The sequence below is a fragment of the Oryzias melastigma genome, linkage group LG18, assembly GCF_002922805.2.
Source record: "Oryzias melastigma strain HK-1 linkage group LG18, ASM292280v2, whole genome shotgun sequence".
In the NCBI taxonomy this organism is placed as follows: domain Eukaryota; kingdom Metazoa; phylum Chordata; class Actinopteri; order Beloniformes; family Adrianichthyidae; genus Oryzias; species Oryzias melastigma.
Window position 1 is genome coordinate 12,029,607 of NC_050529.1, and position 18,063 is coordinate 12,047,669.

The following is an 18,063-nucleotide window of genomic DNA, read 5'->3' on the forward strand; positions in this document are numbered from 1 at the left end:
CAGCTGAAGTAAGCCGGCACTTTTGATGGTTTTCATCAAAAGCTGCTTACACAAACGCTGCCGTTTGTCTCAAACTGCACCGCAGTGACAGTGTGAACAGTCCGACCCGACATTAACCAATAAGCTGCAGCCATAAGATCCATGTGCAGCTTAACCCCATCCCCGCTTTTGTCATTGACGCTCCTGTTCAATCAGCAAAAAAGGCCGACTGATGTTTTTTGATTTTTTTTTTGGCCTTCCTGTGTGGTTTGAAATGATTTTAACTCAAATGTTTTTGCTTATTCAAAAGGACAGTCTTCTTACAAACACTCGCCAGCCTCTTTTCACAGCCCAGGAGCCTCATCCCTCTCTTCCTCCTTTTGTTCACCTCCACGCGTCCTTTTTCTCATGAAATGTGGAGATGACCTCTGTTGTTGGCATGTTGCTGTCTTTGCTGCTTACTGGGACAAAATGAACTCCTCTGCTCACCTCTCTCATTCATTTTGCAACCCCCTCTTCTTCTCTTCAGCTACTATTGAAGCCATTGAGGCTGACGAAGGTAAATGGGTCTGGCCGCCCTCTGCTGTTGCTTCCCGTGGCAATAGACAGGGGGCTCCGCTGGGTTTTTATCCATTCTTGCTGGTGCTTGAATAGAGTGTGTTTGGGTGTGGGGGCTAACAAAAGTTGTTGACTGAGGAACAGTAAGTACGTTAGGAAATCCCGTGGCGTGTTTTAAAGGGGAACGCTTTCATAGCACAGATTTCATGATGGCGGTGGGTGCACATTCATCTCAGGTGTTTTTTTAAAAGTTTTCATGCAAACTAAAAGGAGTTCGCACATTCACACTCACACAACGTGGGAGGTGTAAATATGAGGATCATCAGGTTTTCTGGCAGCTGAACACTAAAGATAGAGCAGAGAATTCACGTCCTTAAAGCCCCTGAAAACCTGACTGTATCATACCTAAAGTGTGATCAAAACAACAGCGGGAGTGTGTGAAATCACCTTCTTTTCAAATTAAATGGATAAAAATTGATAAAAACAATACCAAACTTTAAGTTTTCAGGGCCTTTAAAGTGTATTTGCTTGTTTTTTTAGATTATTTTTATGAAGTTACATTTAAGGCGTGAGAATAGGGCAAAACTATGAAGTCTTGCTATGAAAGCCCACTCTGGATCTTCCCCTTTGAAACACCTTGAAGCAGTTGTGTTTTGTTGTTGCTCAAATTTCCACAGAGCTGATTGGATTCTCCCCTAAAAAGCGACCCCTCCCCTGGCGCAAGAACAACCTCAACTGCGCGCTAAATAGTAGTCTGTCAGCTGCTATTTACGTTGAAATGTGTCTAGTATTGACTCTCCGGCCCCGTAAAGGACGGCCCGCTGTGGTGTCCACGCTCTCCTCTGCTTCTCTCTTCATGTAGATCCTCTGTGGCCCTGCTGTGTCGTGTTTTTCCTTTTTTTTGTTTTTTTTGTTTCTTGTTTTTTTGCCCCACCCCCCTGTGAGCTGCTAATAACCTGTGTCTGACCTGTGCTATGCAGCAACACAACTTCCCATCATGCCCCTCTCTCCACTTTCCTCTAAACAGCCTAAAATGATTCCCTGTTTTTGGTTTTATTTTCAGAAACTTAAAGACCCACCCTGATGAAAACTGTGTTTTTTATATATATATAAAGAAAATTAAGCTTAAAATGAACATTTCTTTATTTAAACTGTCATGACATCATATTAGAAAATACGCTAGGCATGTTACAAGCTCCCTGCTCCAGCATCTGGATCAAAACTGTACAGCTAGATAGCTCCAATATTCCTTGCCACTTTTGTTGCACCAATAATGATAAGTTGGGCATATTGCGCATATTAAAATGGAGTGCTTTCAGCCAACAGTCAGAGGTGCATTTTTAATGACAGAAACTATCAGGAGGATACAATTTTTAGCCGGAAGGAAGTCCAGACCTTTTGGTCGAAAAATACCCGTTTTTGTCAGATAAGACTAAGGGCATGTCCAAATTTCTTCAGGACTCACTATCGAGTGTGTTCGTCATGTTATAGTGCTGATTAAATCTACAATACAAAATCGAGTACGCTAGAAATTTCTCAGAACGCTTGCGAAAAACCAGTGTGCATCAATGCTCACTACATTAGCAAATATAGACCACAATGCATTTCATTTAAACAATTTTTGCAAAAAAATGTGTTTTAGTAATTTTTTTTAACAGAAGACAGTGGATTCATAAATAAACGTAAAACCTGTGACGTCATATCTGCCGTTAAAAGAGGAAAAAAAAAAGAAGTAGTGAGCATGGTGTCCAAATTACTTTTTAAATCCTGATCACTTGATAGTCCCGCACTATTTAGTTTTTTAGTAGTTAGGGATTAAGGTGGGAATTCAGATACAGCCTAAAACAACCGGTGACCCTAACAGTTACGTTTTTTGCGTTTTAAGCTTTGAACCTTTGACACCTGAGGTGCCTCTGTGAAAAACTACAATGGTCTGTAACAAACTGTCACTCCTAACATGATCAGCGTAGATCTGCTGCTCTACAGAGAAAAGTGGCTTTGCAACCCTGTAAAGCATCTTTTCAAGTGTTTCTCCTCCCCGGCACCCCACCGGTGGAAGAATAGCCAGCTCTAAGTTGCTCCTTAGCCAAAAAAAAATGTTTAAACATCACTACAATTTCAAATGCCCTTACAATTGGAGCAATAGGGAGGAGCTAGAGGGGCAGAGAAGCAATTCTACGTTCTAGAAAACGACACAAGTTTTTAGATTTTAGTCAAAAAATTTATTATCATATCCAATAAATGAAACAATGGTCGGAGTGGGACTTTAAGTGACTATGATTTTACAATCCTGTGTTTTTTTTGTTTTTTTTAGTTTTTTTTATGGGAGGTAGAAAACTCATCACCCCCGTACCTCCGTGACCAAAATTGCTGCATGCTCCAAGCAGACAAAACAAGTGGTTAGCACCCCAAACATGTGTAGTGTCTCTGTCCGTGAGGTCGGTCTTAGCGTGGTTTCGACTTTTGTGACGGTGAATGTCTCAGTGAGCTCCACGTTCCATTCCATCCCTCCTTTATTTTCTGGGTTTTTTTCTGGTTTCATTTTTCTTCTCATCTCCGTCATTGGAAGCTGTGATGTGAACCTGCAGGTTCAGGGTCCTCAGGTGCTCGGTCATATTTCTAGATTGGGTAGGGGTGCTACTTTCCCCCGGATTGTTTTCGTCACCAAAGCAGAAGAAAGCAGAGTGGAAACCTGTTGACCCTGGCACCTGCAGCCACCTTATAGACTTAGAAGATCATTTAATCCTTCTGTCTGTGTGCTACATTCTTTAGACTCACGTAAATGGTCTTCAAACACATTTCTATGCCTTTTTAGGGGTTTCTTTTCTTTTCAAAGTAGGTATATTTAAAATGTTCAGTGGTGTTAGCTTATGTTGATGATCCAGCAGTTGCATCCGTGGTTGGCTGTTCATGTTCCGTGGATAAACTGTTCAACATTTTGAGAATTATTGCAGTTTTCTTGGTGAAGTTTCATGAGAAGTTCAATGCCTAAACCCTGAAGTTCTGTGTTTGAATCTTCAAAGACCAGCAGGTGTTTGAAGTTTGGGTCTTCCTTTGATATCCATCAGAACAGCCTTCTTAAACAGAAAAACAAACAATGTTTGAAAAGTCTCCCTAAAACTATTGTTTCCTTTAAACGAACCCACATCCGTCAGCTCCCCTAGCAATAGACTAAAAGCTTCAAGAAAAATACATGTCTTAGTGTTTTGGGTGTTAACAGATACCTTTTACATTTGATTTACTGTAGTTGAAAGTCAAAACGGTTCAAATTTGACCCAAATATTATGTTATAAAGTGTTCTTGTTTATAGATTTGTAATAAAAATTTAGCCCCATTTTTTTATCCATATTGTTCATCATCCACAGATTCTTTTGCAACAAAATATAGTTCCTATGGAATTGGATGAAACGCTCCTTCGTCAGTCAAATAGGTCACAGTAGATGATTTATTGTTTCTTTTTATTTTATATATATATACATATTTATATATCTTAAGCGTAATAATCTGAAGTTCTTTCTGCTCAAGGCAGAACAAACAGAACAATTTAGTCTAAATCCACAGTACTGATACCTGCGCTTTTGTTATTGTTCCTTTAATCACGTCTTTGTTCCACATAATAAGTTATATGCTTCTTGAGATACAGAAACTTGTACAGTTTTCATGGAACTTCTCATGTGACTTTGCTAAAGAACCTAAACTAGAGTTTTTCAAATTGTTGAATTCTTTTTTCTAAAGAATGGACCTCATTTACAAATTTACTCTCAAAAATTATTTAACTTTTTTTTAAAAAAATCATCTTTTTGGTAAGTTCCAACTCAACGTCCTGATAATTTATGTGACTATTATAGCTCATGTCAAGAGAATGGTTTATAGAGGAGCCCCTGCAGATTCAAAAACTGTCATTCTGAAATAACAAAGATGCTCCTGGATCTAAAATCTAAATAATATTAACTGTGAATCCCAGGTAAAAAGATGATAGAAGCCACAAACCAAACAGAAGTATATTTTTGAAGCTTGTGACCTCAAATGTATTCCTAAATGTAAAACATATGATTATTACAAGTGTATTCAATTTATATTTTGAGTTTTTTTTACCATGTGGTGGAGCACAAACATAAGTCTACGATTGGCAGGAACTTTTTAACCATCAAACATACGCAGAAAATGACTGAAGGTTGTGTAGAGTTACAAAAATCTGCATTTCAATTAACTATAAATAAAAACTGTCCCATGTCCATCTTTTGGAAACTTTCAATGTAAAATATTGCAACTTTTAAGAAAAACTGACCTATCACAAAAAAAGACCTGCTAGATCCTGGAGGGCCTGTTTTAGAAGCAAAATTCAAGAGGGAAGAACAGTTGGTGGATGAGGTCCATTGTCTTCAGAGATTAGAAGCCAACTTACGTGTGAAGGGATCTTCTCAATAATTGGTTTTCCTGGATTGACTAAAGTTACGACAAACCAAAAAACAGCCAGATTTGGTGTCAGAAGTGGGATCTTTTATATTTCTGGGCTGCCCGACTCTGGTCCTAGTGATCTTCCACTGTACTTCTTTTCTAGCTGTCTTTGCCAAACCTCCTGCTGGATCTGGTGATCCCAAGTTCTGGTTGATGACCACACCTGATCCAGCAGATGAAGAGGGAGGGGTAACTAGAAAACAAGCGGTAGAAAATCTCAAAGATCAGAGTTGGGCAGCTCTGTTTTACACACCGCTCTTCTACGACCTCGTCGCTGATTTGTCCTTTCTTTTCCATTTTCTTGCATCTCAACAGCCATCAAAGGCTTCTCGCCTCAGCACAAGATCACCAGCTTTGAGGAGGCTAAGGGTTTGGACCGCATCAATGAGAGGATGCCGCCGCGGCGAGACGCCATGCCCTCCGACGCCAGCCTGAACTCGCTGAACAAGGCTCTGTCCTCAGAGACCAACGGCACAGACGCCAAGGGGAGCACCAGCGGCGGCAGCAGCATCCAGTGAAGGCCAGAAGAGGCAGGCGCCACCTCGCCCAGGGCCCCCGGCCTCATCACGGCCCGCCACCACAGAAAAACAAGGGTGGGGCTAGGGGGAAGAGTTATGGCTGAAAAGTGGGGGGCATCTTACTTGCTAGTCTTTGGAATGCCTTCATAACTTTAGTTCATCGTCAAATCGAGTTAACGCCGGGTTACATTTGTGAAGGGCGGAGCCAAAACAGGCCCGGCTCTCACCCGCATCAGATTTTCAGGAAAAACGCAGACCTGGGAGGGGGTGGGGGGAGGGGTCCACTTTAGTTTAGTTTTCCTCGATGACCCTTCGTTCATTTACACCGAAAGTAACTTCTTACTAAAATGACGTACGTTTACAGAAAAACAGCACTAAAAAGGACGGAACATGAGCTCATGTTTTTAACGTATAAGGGTGTACAAACTACATAAGGACTATTTATTGATTTTATGTTTTCTTTTTTTTTTTTGCTACTTTTACAAAATAGCTCATAAATGAATTAGGCAGTCTTAATAAGAATGTTGCAATGTTGTGGAAATGCCAAATAACTGAACGTTTTATGGTTTTGTATATATTACGCTTACCTCAGGTTCTTTTGGTGTGTGCTTTGACCTGATTTTTCTGTACAATGGCTAAATGATAATGAATACCTATTTTCTTGAGTTTCATAACTGGAATTTACACTTACCTATCTATCATTTGCAAATATTTTTTTTTCTTTTAAAAGGGGCGGGGGGGTAGATTTATTGTGGCTTGCTGGAACTGAGTGTTAATTTTTTTTCCTCTTTTTAAGTATTGCGAACAAAGTAAAAAAAAATATAGAGAACCTATATTGTGTACGAAAAAAAGAGTACAATAAAGTGTCTGCCTATGCATGTTTTATAAAAATCAACCAACGGGAATAGAGGATGGGAATACGTTGGCTGTGGAGGGCCTGTTTTTGAGATATATTGCGCTTTAGTGAACATATACTGGAAAACGTATACCTGCATACTTTCAATTAACACCATAAAGCTCTATGCCTTGAAATCCTTTTTTTGTAGTTTAAGCTTTTAATGATCTAAGAAGGATGAGAAATGATATTTTTAACCTGCGCTTGTAAGTGCACACAGTCCAATTACGCATGTTTGACAATTCTTGTGAGGTGTGTGGTTACATGTGGAAACTCCAAAACTGCATGATTAGCTGTTGGTGTCATATTACAGGTGAAACGGTTTTGTTTTTGTAAATGTGCCACAGAAAACGTGTCATTTGATTCCTATTATTATCCTATTATTTGGAACTCTGCTTTGTATATCAGTTACAGGTTTGATACTGTTCAATACTTTAAGATGAAAATGGGGAAGAAAAAAAAAAACGTCAATCTTTTTTTAAAAAAGGAGAAAAAAAAACAGCTTTAAGTGCCCAAGTAATTCACTACACGACATGAAGCCTTGCTTTTTGTAATTTAACTTCAGAACTTGTTGGCAGATGAGGCATGCACTTGCAACTATGGGAAGTATTTTATATAACTGTTCAATAAAAATGTGCATGAATTTCAACTTGAAACTGTGCTTCCTGTTTGTGTCTGGGAGAAAAGCCCCGCCCCCTCTTTTAGTGGAACTTTTCCAACGAGATTGCAGGAAGCGACCCTCTCCCATAATTCAAAATGAAAGTAAACTAAAAGACGTGCATTGAGTGAATGCGGTGAGTTGCTGAAGGATACTTTGTTTTTACTGGAATGTGTGCGTTCTTCCTTTTTCTGGAATCTCCAATCAACCTCTTTGCTTCAATAGGAAGTTCTTTGGCAGCTCATCTGCAAAGGTGTTTCCTCTTTATTAACCTTTCACACTTTTTCTGATTACACTTAAGCACTGAAGCCAAGAAACTGAGAGCCTTCATGTGTTCACAAGGCAAGTCTGGATTTCAACAAAAGCAACTCTTGTTTTTGCTCTCATTTGTCATGAGATGAACTCAGAAGATCTGAAATATTTTCTACAAACACAAAATAACCATCTCAAATATTGTTCAGAAATCTGTCTAAATCTGTGATAGTGAGCACTTCACTCTTGGTGAAATAATACATCCATCTCCCAGGTGTGCCATTTTGGGATGCTAATTAGACAGTATGATCATTGCACAGGTGTGTGGTATCACGATGCTAATCAGACAGACAGATTATTGCACAAAAAGTGTGATTATTGTACTGTTGTGCCACAAGATGCTGATTAGAAAACATGATTATTGCACAGGTGTGCCATGTCAAAATTCTGATTAGACAGCTTGATTGCTGCACAGGTGTGCCATATTAAGATGCTGATAAGACAGCATAAATATTCTACAGATGTGCCATGTCAAAATACTGATTAGACAGCAGGATTATTGCACAGATGTGCCACAAGATTCTGATTAGACAACAAAATTTCTGCATAGGTGTGCCATATTAAGATACTGTTCAGATAGCGAAGTAATTGCACAGGTGTGCCACAAAATGCTGATAAGACAGCGTGATAATTGTACAGGTGTGGTGTATCGAGATGCTGATTAGACGGTATAATCATTGTTTAAATATGTGATAGTGAGCACTTATCTTTTGCAGAGATAATACTTCATACTTCACAAGTGTGCCATATTAGAATGCTAATTAGACAGATGATTATTGCACAGGGATGCTGTATCGTGATGCATTTCAGACAGCAAGATTATGGCACAGGTGTGCCACAAGTAATTGATAAGACAGCATGATTACTAAACATGTGTGCCATATTAAGATGCTGATTAGATAGCAGGATTATTGCACAGATGTGCTGTAGTAAGATGTTGATTAAACATAATGATTATTGCACAGGTGTGCCATATCGAGATGCTGATTGGACAGTGTAATGATTATTTCACAGGTGTGCTGTATCAAGATGGTGATTAGGCAGCATGAATATTGTACAGGTGTGCCATATCAAGATGATGATAGACAGCATGATTATTGCACAGGTGTGCCTTGGATTGGCCACAATAAAAGGCCACTCTGAAACGCGCTGCTTTGTTTTATTGGGGGGTGTGAGGTCTCAGCTTGACTTTTTTGAAAACTTTTTTGTCCCAGACATAAAATAAGATTTTTTTTCCTCAAACAAGGTTTTTTTTTTTTACTCTCTCTTAAGACATTAACGTAGACATAGATGTCGAGGTAGCACATAGAGGTGACACATCCAAAACGCAGAGGAGACTATAAATGCTGTTTTGGATATATGTATAAATTAAATTGAAATACATTTAAACTTTATTTTAATCACAAAAAAATAGAAAATAGTAAATAAATTTAGTTTTTTCCAGTTAATTTTCCGTTTCCTTGCATTTGATGATGCAATCGTTCACATCACTGATTATCAAAACAATTATGGTGAACAATTGTCTGATGTGTTCGTGTCCTTCAGCTCCTAAATTGTCTTCCATGGATTTCTTCAGCTGCCATCAAAAACAATGCTCCAACCAAAGGAAGTAAACTCTGACATCCTGTGTTTTTGGGAGGACCTAAAAACAGGAGCGAGGCTTTGGCAGCGCCGGGCCAAGAATATGAAAACCAGGAGACTTTGCTGACATGAAGGTGAGATCAGACTGAAGAGTCGTGGAGTTCAGCACATGAATCCAGTTTGAGGGGCTTTACACATTTTCTCCATCATATGATGCTCCTGCAGGTTTAGATTAAAGACTAAACACCTTCATTTAGTAAACTCCATTTTAGAACAGATCTGCTCTAAAAGTTCAGAAAGGTCTACGCCTCATCACGGGTTAGAGTTATGAATCAGCATCTAAATGTTCTTGATCTGTTGCAAACTATTTATCACCTTCTAGATGTGCAACTGAAGCAAATCCATCAAACGTTGAAGTTTATAAAATCACAACTAGAAGCCGATTTTAAAAGGACACAATTTCCTTTTGACTCCAACCGTAAAAACGTACAGGATCAAACTAAACATTATACTTTTGTGCATCAATCCATCATTTTCTAGACCCACTAAATACCGTCCAGGGTAATGGGGTTGCTGGAGCCTATCCTAGCTAGCGTTGGGTGAAGTTGTGGAGACCCTAGACAGGTTGCCAGTCTGTTGCAAAGCCACACAACCACAATTGTCCATTTATTCATCCATTTTGTGAACTTGTTGAATCCCTTTCAGTGTCTCACTTCTATCTTGTAAATAAATCTTTCAATCTTGTGGTTTAACTTTAACTTGATTTGATTTATCCTTGTTTCTTCTTGATGACGGAGGAATTGGAATCCATCAAACCCTGAAGTTGATCTGTTTTTGTCATTTCACCATTCCTAAAAGTGTAAACCTCAGAGATTGCTTGTTGCTGAGTCTCCTCCCACCTGGTCAAGTGCTGCCGGGGCAGGAAAAAATAAACCATGGGAGTTGCCTCCAAAACATTTACTCCAAGCTGCCGGGATTGTTGCAGGGACTCAGGTCTGCACCCAGAGTCAGACGCGCGTTAGTCCGCCCACTTTACATCAGGGGAAGCCGGTCCGTTTCCTCCCCTTCTTTCTCTAAAGGAAGCGCAAAAATAAGCATCGGCGGCCGAGCGCCCGAGCCTGAACGCCCTTTAGTGCAAGTCGGAGGAGACCAACCATGAGGTCCACCGGGGTTCTGGTTCTGCTGCTCGTGACTCTCCACGTCTTCGGTTCAGGTAAGGTGAACTTCTGGCTGCAGAATGCACCACTCCTCTTCATCCCATCATTGGAGTAAACATCCCACAGCTGTTTGTGCACTGGTTTCCATGACGAAGCGTTTAATTGTCTTTCAGCTGTTTGGATTACAGGCTTATCGTTTTCCTCCTCATGTAATTTAGACTACTTTCATGTCCTTTAAGATGAAGATCTCTGTGACCCTATAGGGACAGGCCTAAAATCATGCACTCATATCATTTTGCTGTTTGAAGGGAACTCAAAAATGACTGGATTTCCAGATGAAGCCTGAAGATGTGATAACTTCCCTCCAGCAGCAGATAGGCAGTGGGAACTTGGCTGTCCCCGCTCTCTCCGGGACATCAGATTAGCGTCCCGGAGTTGAAAGGTCCCAGCTGGCTGTAAACACCTGGAGGAAACGCTGCTGTTTGAGTCTGCCGCTGAACAAGTTTCGACCTTGTAAAGGATGCAGCTTCACACTTGGAGCAGAGGATGTCCACCTCAGCGTGGCACAACCTCTACGTCTGCATTTACTCCTCTTCCCGGTCTGACACTTGGAGCTCTTTGTCTGAGAATCTCCTTTCAAGTCAAGCAGGTTTCCTGTGGAAGCACAAAAAACCCTAAAATAGTCCGTCTGCGGAAACATGTCCGACAGTTCTGTTTGCACCACATTTGGGCTAACTTTTGTCCTCCTGATCTCTGGAAGCTAGCAGCTATTGTTTGACTAATTCTCTGCAAGATACAATACATGTTTTTATAATAAAATGCTTTTTTTTTGGTTGCTTTACAGATTTATCATCCGACCCACCGAATGATCAACAAAACAGTACAGCAGGTAAACACCGAATCTTTGTTTAAAAGGTTGACGTCCAATTTTTCCAGCTTGGATGGTTTTTATGGACAAAGTAGAAACTCCATGATGTCAGCAAAGCATCATGGGATTTCTCAGGACTAATGGGTTTGTAAAACCTGCGAAACGGCGCAGATGCGGCACAACTTCTGCCTTTCTTTTTTGTTTTTTGTCAATAAAGTTGTGAGTGATACCCGCCCCCCCCCCACACCCACTTTCTAGCCGCTCTCATTGGCTGAGCAGCAACTACACGCCCCTCGCTCTCCCCATCTGCCTCTGACCCCCTGGTCACAGCAGCAAGTGACAAATTCAGGAAAAGGAAAAAAAAATTCTAAATTATAGCTCTTCTTTGGGTTTTATCTCCATAGCAACCATTTTATTTTTTGTTTTCCTGGAGGTGACAAATTTGTTTTTGTAATTTTTAGAAGAATCGGCAAAAGTAAATTTTGGTATTTCCTTGGCAACGGAGGTTTTTGGTTAGCAATGGCCAAATTTCTAAATGTCATGTTTGTATTATATGGTATATTGTTTCTTTTAGCTTGAGCCAATGATTTATGCATTACATTTTTACAATATTCTGGTAAAAAAAAAAGAAAAGGGATTTTTATAATCTTTTGTTAGCTCGCCACACCAAAGCAGTTCAAAATCTACAAACTTTAAAAACAACAATCCCAATGATGGCTTAAGAGTTATGAGGTGATACGATGAAAATCCCTGGAAGGAGTTTATATTATCAAAGTTACTGAAAGTGGATTTTTTTTTTAAAGATGGCAGCCTCTACCCAAGGTCAAAGGTCAACGGCTTGAAGATCGTTGAACAAAAGTTTTCTTTTCCAACATTGTAGCTAAATCGCCTAAATTTGCCACAAAATAGCTGGTCCTGTGGCCATCCCATAATAATTTCAAAACTTCCTTTGGAGTTTCGGTTTGGTTTGTGGATTTTGAAATGTATAATTTTTTTATTCCCATGAGATGTTTCGACCCAATTCATCCATTTGAATTTCCAATAATAAAAAAAAAACGATTAAATGTTTTTTTATGATTTTAATTTCTAATTTTTAAGACATTTTTGCATTGACTTGTTGCTGCTAAACTCTCGTATCCTCCAGTTTTCTGCAGTTTTCTGTTTCAAAATCTCATTAACATGCAGGCTACATGTTAGCATGCTAGCTAGTACATCCGTTTTACAAGTAAAATAAATAGAATTAGAATGAATTTTTTTTTGTAGCCATGCAGGATTCAAATCTGTAAACCAAATGATTAGATTTCTTTCAATACCACTAAAATATATTGCTTTTTCACTGCATGTGTGTATGATAATCATACTTTTGTCATTCTTTCACAGCACCAACCACAAAGCCCACATTAATAGAGGGTCAAACTACGAGAGCAGCGACACTGACTGCAGCTCCAACAAGCTCTTCTGCTTCACAAATCACCAACATGACAACTCCTAAAATCGGTAAATATCATCATTTTTGATTTCCAAAAAAACATGCTCCATTATGTAATTAGACTATATTAGATTAGATTGCCTCGATATTTAAAAATCAGTAAAATACAAGTAAAATGTTTTTTAACTATAGTAGAACAAATAATACATATTTTTAATAATTTTTCTTCATATATTTTATAGTAGACCCGGTCCATCCAGCGTTCACTGACAATACTTCATTATTAATCACCAACGTTACTCAAGAACCCAGTTTGTCCACTATATCACCAGGTAAAACCTTTGACTTTTTGGATCTCAACTTCATTTGATTTTTTTTTTTTATATAAAATATTAGTCTTTAAAATCCTATTACTGTATACCTTTAAGGCTTCCAATTTTATCCCCAAAAGTCGGCCATTTTTGTGTGTTTGTTTTTTAGTTTTGACCAATGGAACTGCTGCATCTGGAACTGTTTCCACTCCGACCCAAAGCATGACTGCGAATGAGACCAGAGAGGCTCCAGGTCAGAACATGTTAGACCCAACATGTTTTTTAGTCATCTTACCAGCTTAGTAGAGAAGTTAAAACTTTAAATTAACTTCCTGCACTATTTAAAAATCACCATTATTTCCAAACTTAACTGACAATCACCAAAGTAAACCTTTTAAACAAGAGATTTTGAATTCTATCGGATTATAATACTGTTATATGTGTTGTTCACAGGTGTAACCCAGCCTGCAGGTATATATATATTTTTTTCATTATGTAAATGTTCATATTTATATTTATTACAGTGTTTGCTCTTCTTCAAAGAACCACTGATCTATGATCTATAGCTAAAAATGTTTTAAAAAAAGTGTTTTCCGATGAATACTTCCTCATGGAATCTTTGATTTTGTGTTTTATAGTGACAGAAAAACCACATTCCACTGAGACGCCACGTGACGGCGTGAAGGAGAAGACAACGGATGAAGGTGAAGTTGCTGGTAAGTTACGACACATATTACAACAGTTTTCTGCAAACGTTTCTCCTAAAATCTATAAAGTTTGGTCTAAGTCAGTCAAATGGTTTCATCTGTTGTTTTAAAAAACATTTTTTCTAGCCATGAAAATCAAAAAAATGTGATGTGATCATTGACTGTATAAGAGAACTGGACAGTTATTCCTCCCCTGAACAGGAAGTACCTGCTGGTTCCAAGAAGAAAATAGACTTCTATTGATAAATAAACAATTATCACTCAGTCGTTATATTTGTATGAATAACCATTCTTGCTCTGAAACCTTTTTATATATATTCTTGATAATTTTAATTTTTTCATGCAATTTTTTCTTTTAAAAAGTTATTTAAGTTATAAACTGACCAATCAGATGTCTCAGTAAAAACATTTAAAACTTTGGGGTCACAGACATTTTCCTAAAAACTGCTCTTTTTCAATAAGAATACCTTTAAACTAACCAGAATTAGAGTATACATTATAAAAATGACTATTGTAGCTGCAAACGTGTGTTTTTTGGTGCATTCTCTACATAGGTGTGTCAGAAGGCTAACTCTTGTGCACTCATGTTAGCACAGCTGAAAACAAGAAGCTATAAAACTGACTTTAATTTGATTAAGCCAGAAAAATGTCAAGAATAAGGAACTTTCATGTGTCTATTCCAAGCCATTCCATGGGAGAAATTCCCAATAAACTGAAGATTTCCTTCAACAGAGAGTACAACTCTATTTAGAGAACAGCACAAACAGGCTCTAAGTAGGGTAGAAAAAAAGTGTCAGACACTTATGTAATAAATCAAAGGATGATTGGAGTGAGTCTTTGATGAACTGCTAATGCTGCTGAAAAACTCCAGAAGATAATAATAAAAATAGTTACCAGTTCTCTCCCAATTTTGAAGATTCTGGATTAAGATTTGTCACTAACAACACGCTGGTATTTGTTCTGGACCTACAGACAAAAGGCTTTGGTGGCTTGTTCTGCCTGCTGTTGTGATCGCAGGAGCTGCTGCAATTTTCTTCAAATTTAAAAGCAAGAAAGTCCACCATCACACAGGTAGACGAACACACGCAGGAAACCCTTTTATGAGACATTATTTGTAACAGAGTGTGACGACGTTTCCTCTCTTTCTGCTCTGCAGAGACCATTGATACTGGAACTGAGAAGTATGCTTGATAACTGAAGGCATGAATGGTTTTATTTTTGTATTTACACAAACACACAAATTTGTCTCGGTTTCCTGCAGCGCATCTTTCCAGAGCCGACCGGAAAGCAGCAAAGATGGCGTCATGCTCCTGGGGGTGAAGTCATCAGGCGGCGAGGAACACGGTTAGCCGCATTATTCACCGTTTCCTGTCGGAGTTCCTCCTCTGTCGTACATTCTTCTATCCCTTCAGCGCGGCTTTTCCTCCCGCAATCTTTCTGGGGAAGCGACAGGCTTTCAATCTCACATTGTACGGTACAGGCTTCTGGGCAGCAGAAGGTGTTTCCTGTGATTTCGTGCCCCCCACCCTAAAACAAGCAGCAGGGCTTGAAAGATAGGGACTTCCTAAGAAAAACACAGATTATTTTGGACGGGAGCTATTGTGTGCTCGGTAAATGTCAGTGTGGCCCACAGCGCTGTGTGTGCACGTGTTTATTTGTGCACGTGAAAAAACCCTAAACTGTTTACTTTTGGCATTAGGTGCCTTCCTTCCTTCAGTCAGTTCCTTCTGCGTCACATAAGGACAACATTTAGGAGTGTTTCTGAGTAAGACGATTCTAGTAGATTCTAATCTACTGGAATTATCGTTTTTAAACGGTTGAAAAGCTACAGTATGTTAAAGATTGTGTGTTTAAGCATCAGCATCAGAGTTAAAGCATGTGTCAAAGTCAAGGCCCGGGGGCCGGATCCGTCCCGCTGGATAGCTATATCCGGCCCTCCAGATCATTTTATTTTATTGTTATTATCGCTCGATTTTATCTGGTGCTTATTTTTAACTTGTATAATTTTGACAAAATATATTTTTATGGAGATTAAAATATTGAAAGTTAATTGGGTTTAAGTGTATTTATTCTAGAATAACATTCCTGCATTTTTATTATTCATAATTAAGTCAGAAAGTTAAGGTTTTAAAGTCTTCAAAATTGGCATTCTGCCAGCTTTTTTTGACTATTTTGGCATTTTTTTAGGCTGTTTTGGAGTTAGGCTAATATTTTCACTGTAGCTATTTTGGCAAATTTAGGCTTTTTCTGTTTTTTTGTGGCTTTTTTAAGTTTACTTATTGTTTTCAGCTACATGCTAGCTGTTTTGGCTAATTCAGGCCTTTGTTTTTGGTTTTTTGACTGTTTTAGAGGCAGGCTAATATTCACATGCTTGCTGAGCTAATTTAGGCTTTTATCAATTTTTGGGGGGCTTTTTTAAGTTTAGCAATTGTTTTCAGCTACATGCTAGCTACTTTTGCTAACCTAAGTCTTTTTTAGGTTAATTTGGCTTTAAGCTAATATTTTAGCTGGCGATTTCAGCTATCAACTTCAGCATTTTCAGTTATCAGCTTCAGTGTTTTTAGCTATCAACTTCTGCTTTTCATTTATCAGCTTCAGAGTTTTTTTCAGCTATTATCTTCAGCATTTTCAGTTTTCAGCCTCTGTGTTTTTAGCTATCAACTTCAGCATTTTCAGTTATCAGCTTCAGCGTTTTTAGCTATCAACTTCTACTTTTCATTTTTCAGCTTCAGCGTTTTAACTATCAACTTCAGCATTTTCAGTTATCAGCTTTTAGCTATCAACTTCAGCATTTTCCGTTATCAGCTTCAGCATTTTTAGCTATCAACTTCTGCTTTTCATTTTTCAGCTTCAGCGTTTTTAGCTATCAACTTCAGCATTTTCAGGTATTAGCTTTAGTGTTTTTAGCTATCAAGTTCTGCTTTTTCATTCATCAGCTTCAGCATTTTTAGCTATCACCTTCAGCATTTTCAGTTATCAGCTTCAGCGTTTTTAGCAATCAATTTCAGCATTTTCCGCTATCTGCACTAGGATCTTCAGCAGCCAAATTCAGCTTACAACATTCACACTAGAATAATCACAAGTAATGGTATATATCTAGTTCATTATTATTTTGAAAGGTTACGCTTTTAAAGTTTTAGAAGTTTTATTTTTAGAGTGTTCAATAAATGTTTATCCTGTTCAGCCCGTGATCTAAGGTGTGTTTTGGATTTTGGCCTCTTGTGAGATTGAGTTTGACATCCCTGAGTTAAAGGGTTAAACTTCGGATTGTAGCTTTAAAATGCCCCCTCCTGAATAAATCGTCATGTTTTCCATCTTCTTTCCATTCTCTTTCAGCTGCTGCCAGATAAAAAAAAAAGAAAAAAAAAAACCAACAGGAAAACACCAAACAGTGGAAGAGCCACGAGCGTCGCCTTCCCTGGAGGGATCAGTAAACGGATGACTTCATCTTTTTGGCTTTTATTTGTAAATTAGGTACACGTGTAGTCAATCGGGAAGAATTTTATGCCATCTTCCCGTAAACCGAGGACTCACTTTTAGGGGAAATAAGACTCCAAACAGGAAAACAGCAGTTAATTTGTTGTATATGTGAATCCAGAAGCTTGTTTCCTGATCCCTCACTGTTTTTAATGAGTGCTCATTTCATAAATCCTTATGGTTAGTTGTTCTGTTTGTTACTCAGGATCAATTTTTTTCACTTATTTTAAACGCATTTGAAACTGTCTTTATTGATGTTGAAATGTCGTTGCTGTAAGACATGATTAAACTTATGTAACACACCAAAGCCTCAGATACAGATAATAAACTGCTGGAAAAAGGCTATTGTGGACCTTAATTTGTCTTTAAATGTATATTATTTTTTCTCATGAATAAATGTTATGTTTATCTAAAGACAATCTAATAACTCTGATAAGAAATGTAATAGTCTGTGTATGTTTGCTGTAATACTTCCATTTACCACCAGAGGGAGTGGAGTTAACACAAAACAAGCTGATGCCTTTGCCTCCATATCATGTTCATTGACAGATGAGTGAGATATCAGCTCTCACCGTGTGATCGTCACACCAAGTGCTAGAGAAGAACACAACAGATATATCATGTTTTTACGACTTTAGTTTTTAACAGCACATCTAGATTATTTATGGTTTTTATTAGATAAGACTGGCTAACTGTCCTGACTGCAGGCACATTTTCATTAAGGGGATGCTAATAAATATAACCATGATATGAAGCCATCAGCTGTAACCTCTTGCCCTGCGAACACAGTCTCCTTCTCAACAAAGTGCATGAGCAAATATCTACAACGAAGATCTAAAAAGACTTCTTGGTGCACAGAAACCCTTGAAATTATTGAAATACTGGATAGACTTAACCCTCTGGAAGTGTGCAGCAGTTCTAACAGCTCCTCTTTAGTGCTGACATGCACAAAGACCAGGAACATAAACAGGAAGCCTGCTCTTGATGTCAACCATTAACACGTTAACACTTGACAGTTTCCTAGCCGTCTTGATTTATATGTGTTAAGAATACTAGTGTGATTTTTTTTTTTGTATCTCACAATACTAAAGTTATTTTAATTACCTCTTATATTTGGTAAACTATGATTCACACTTACACCAAAGATCACCAAGT

The 18,063-nt window shown here is 38.4% G+C and overlaps 2 protein-coding genes across 5 annotated transcripts in view; both read left to right on the forward strand.

The window, feature by feature from the left end:
• The window catches only part of LOC112155957 (serine/threonine-protein phosphatase 2B catalytic subunit alpha isoform), a 97,495-nt gene extending 90,431 nt beyond the window's left edge, over window positions 1-7,064 (forward strand). For 2 of the 3 annotated variants that reach the window (XM_024288044.2, XM_036216565.1), the window contains 2 exons: window positions 509-538; window positions 5,311-7,064. In XM_024288044.2, the coding sequence (XP_024143812.1) occupies window positions 509-538; window positions 5,311-5,513 (233 nt within the window). In that variant the 3' untranslated portion in view covers window positions 5,514-7,064. The remainder of the gene's footprint in view (window positions 1-508; window positions 539-5,310) is intronic. The other variant, XM_036216566.1, reaches the window with a different exon arrangement.
• Window positions 7,065-9,701: 2,637 nt separating this feature from the next.
• LOC112155660 (endochitinase A) lies at window positions 9,702-17,249 on the forward strand. 2 transcript variants are annotated; one of them, XM_024287452.2, is made up of 11 exons: window positions 9,702-10,172; window positions 10,961-11,005; window positions 12,365-12,481; window positions 12,659-12,745; window positions 12,894-12,977; window positions 13,178-13,195; window positions 13,363-13,440; window positions 14,404-14,502; window positions 14,588-14,612; window positions 14,693-14,775; window positions 16,768-17,249. In XM_024287452.2, exons 1-11 carry the CDS (start codon window positions 10,115-10,117, stop codon window positions 16,779-16,781), a joined length of 708 nt encoding a protein of 235 aa, XP_024143220.1. In that variant the 5' UTR covers window positions 9,702-10,114; the 3' UTR covers window positions 16,782-17,249. The 2 variants fall into 2 exon arrangements, with proteins under 2 accessions (XP_024143220.1, XP_024143219.1); XM_024287451.2 differs by having other exon boundaries at window positions 9,719-10,172; window positions 12,656-12,745.
• The last annotated feature ends 814 nt before the right edge of the window (window positions 17,250-18,063 follow it).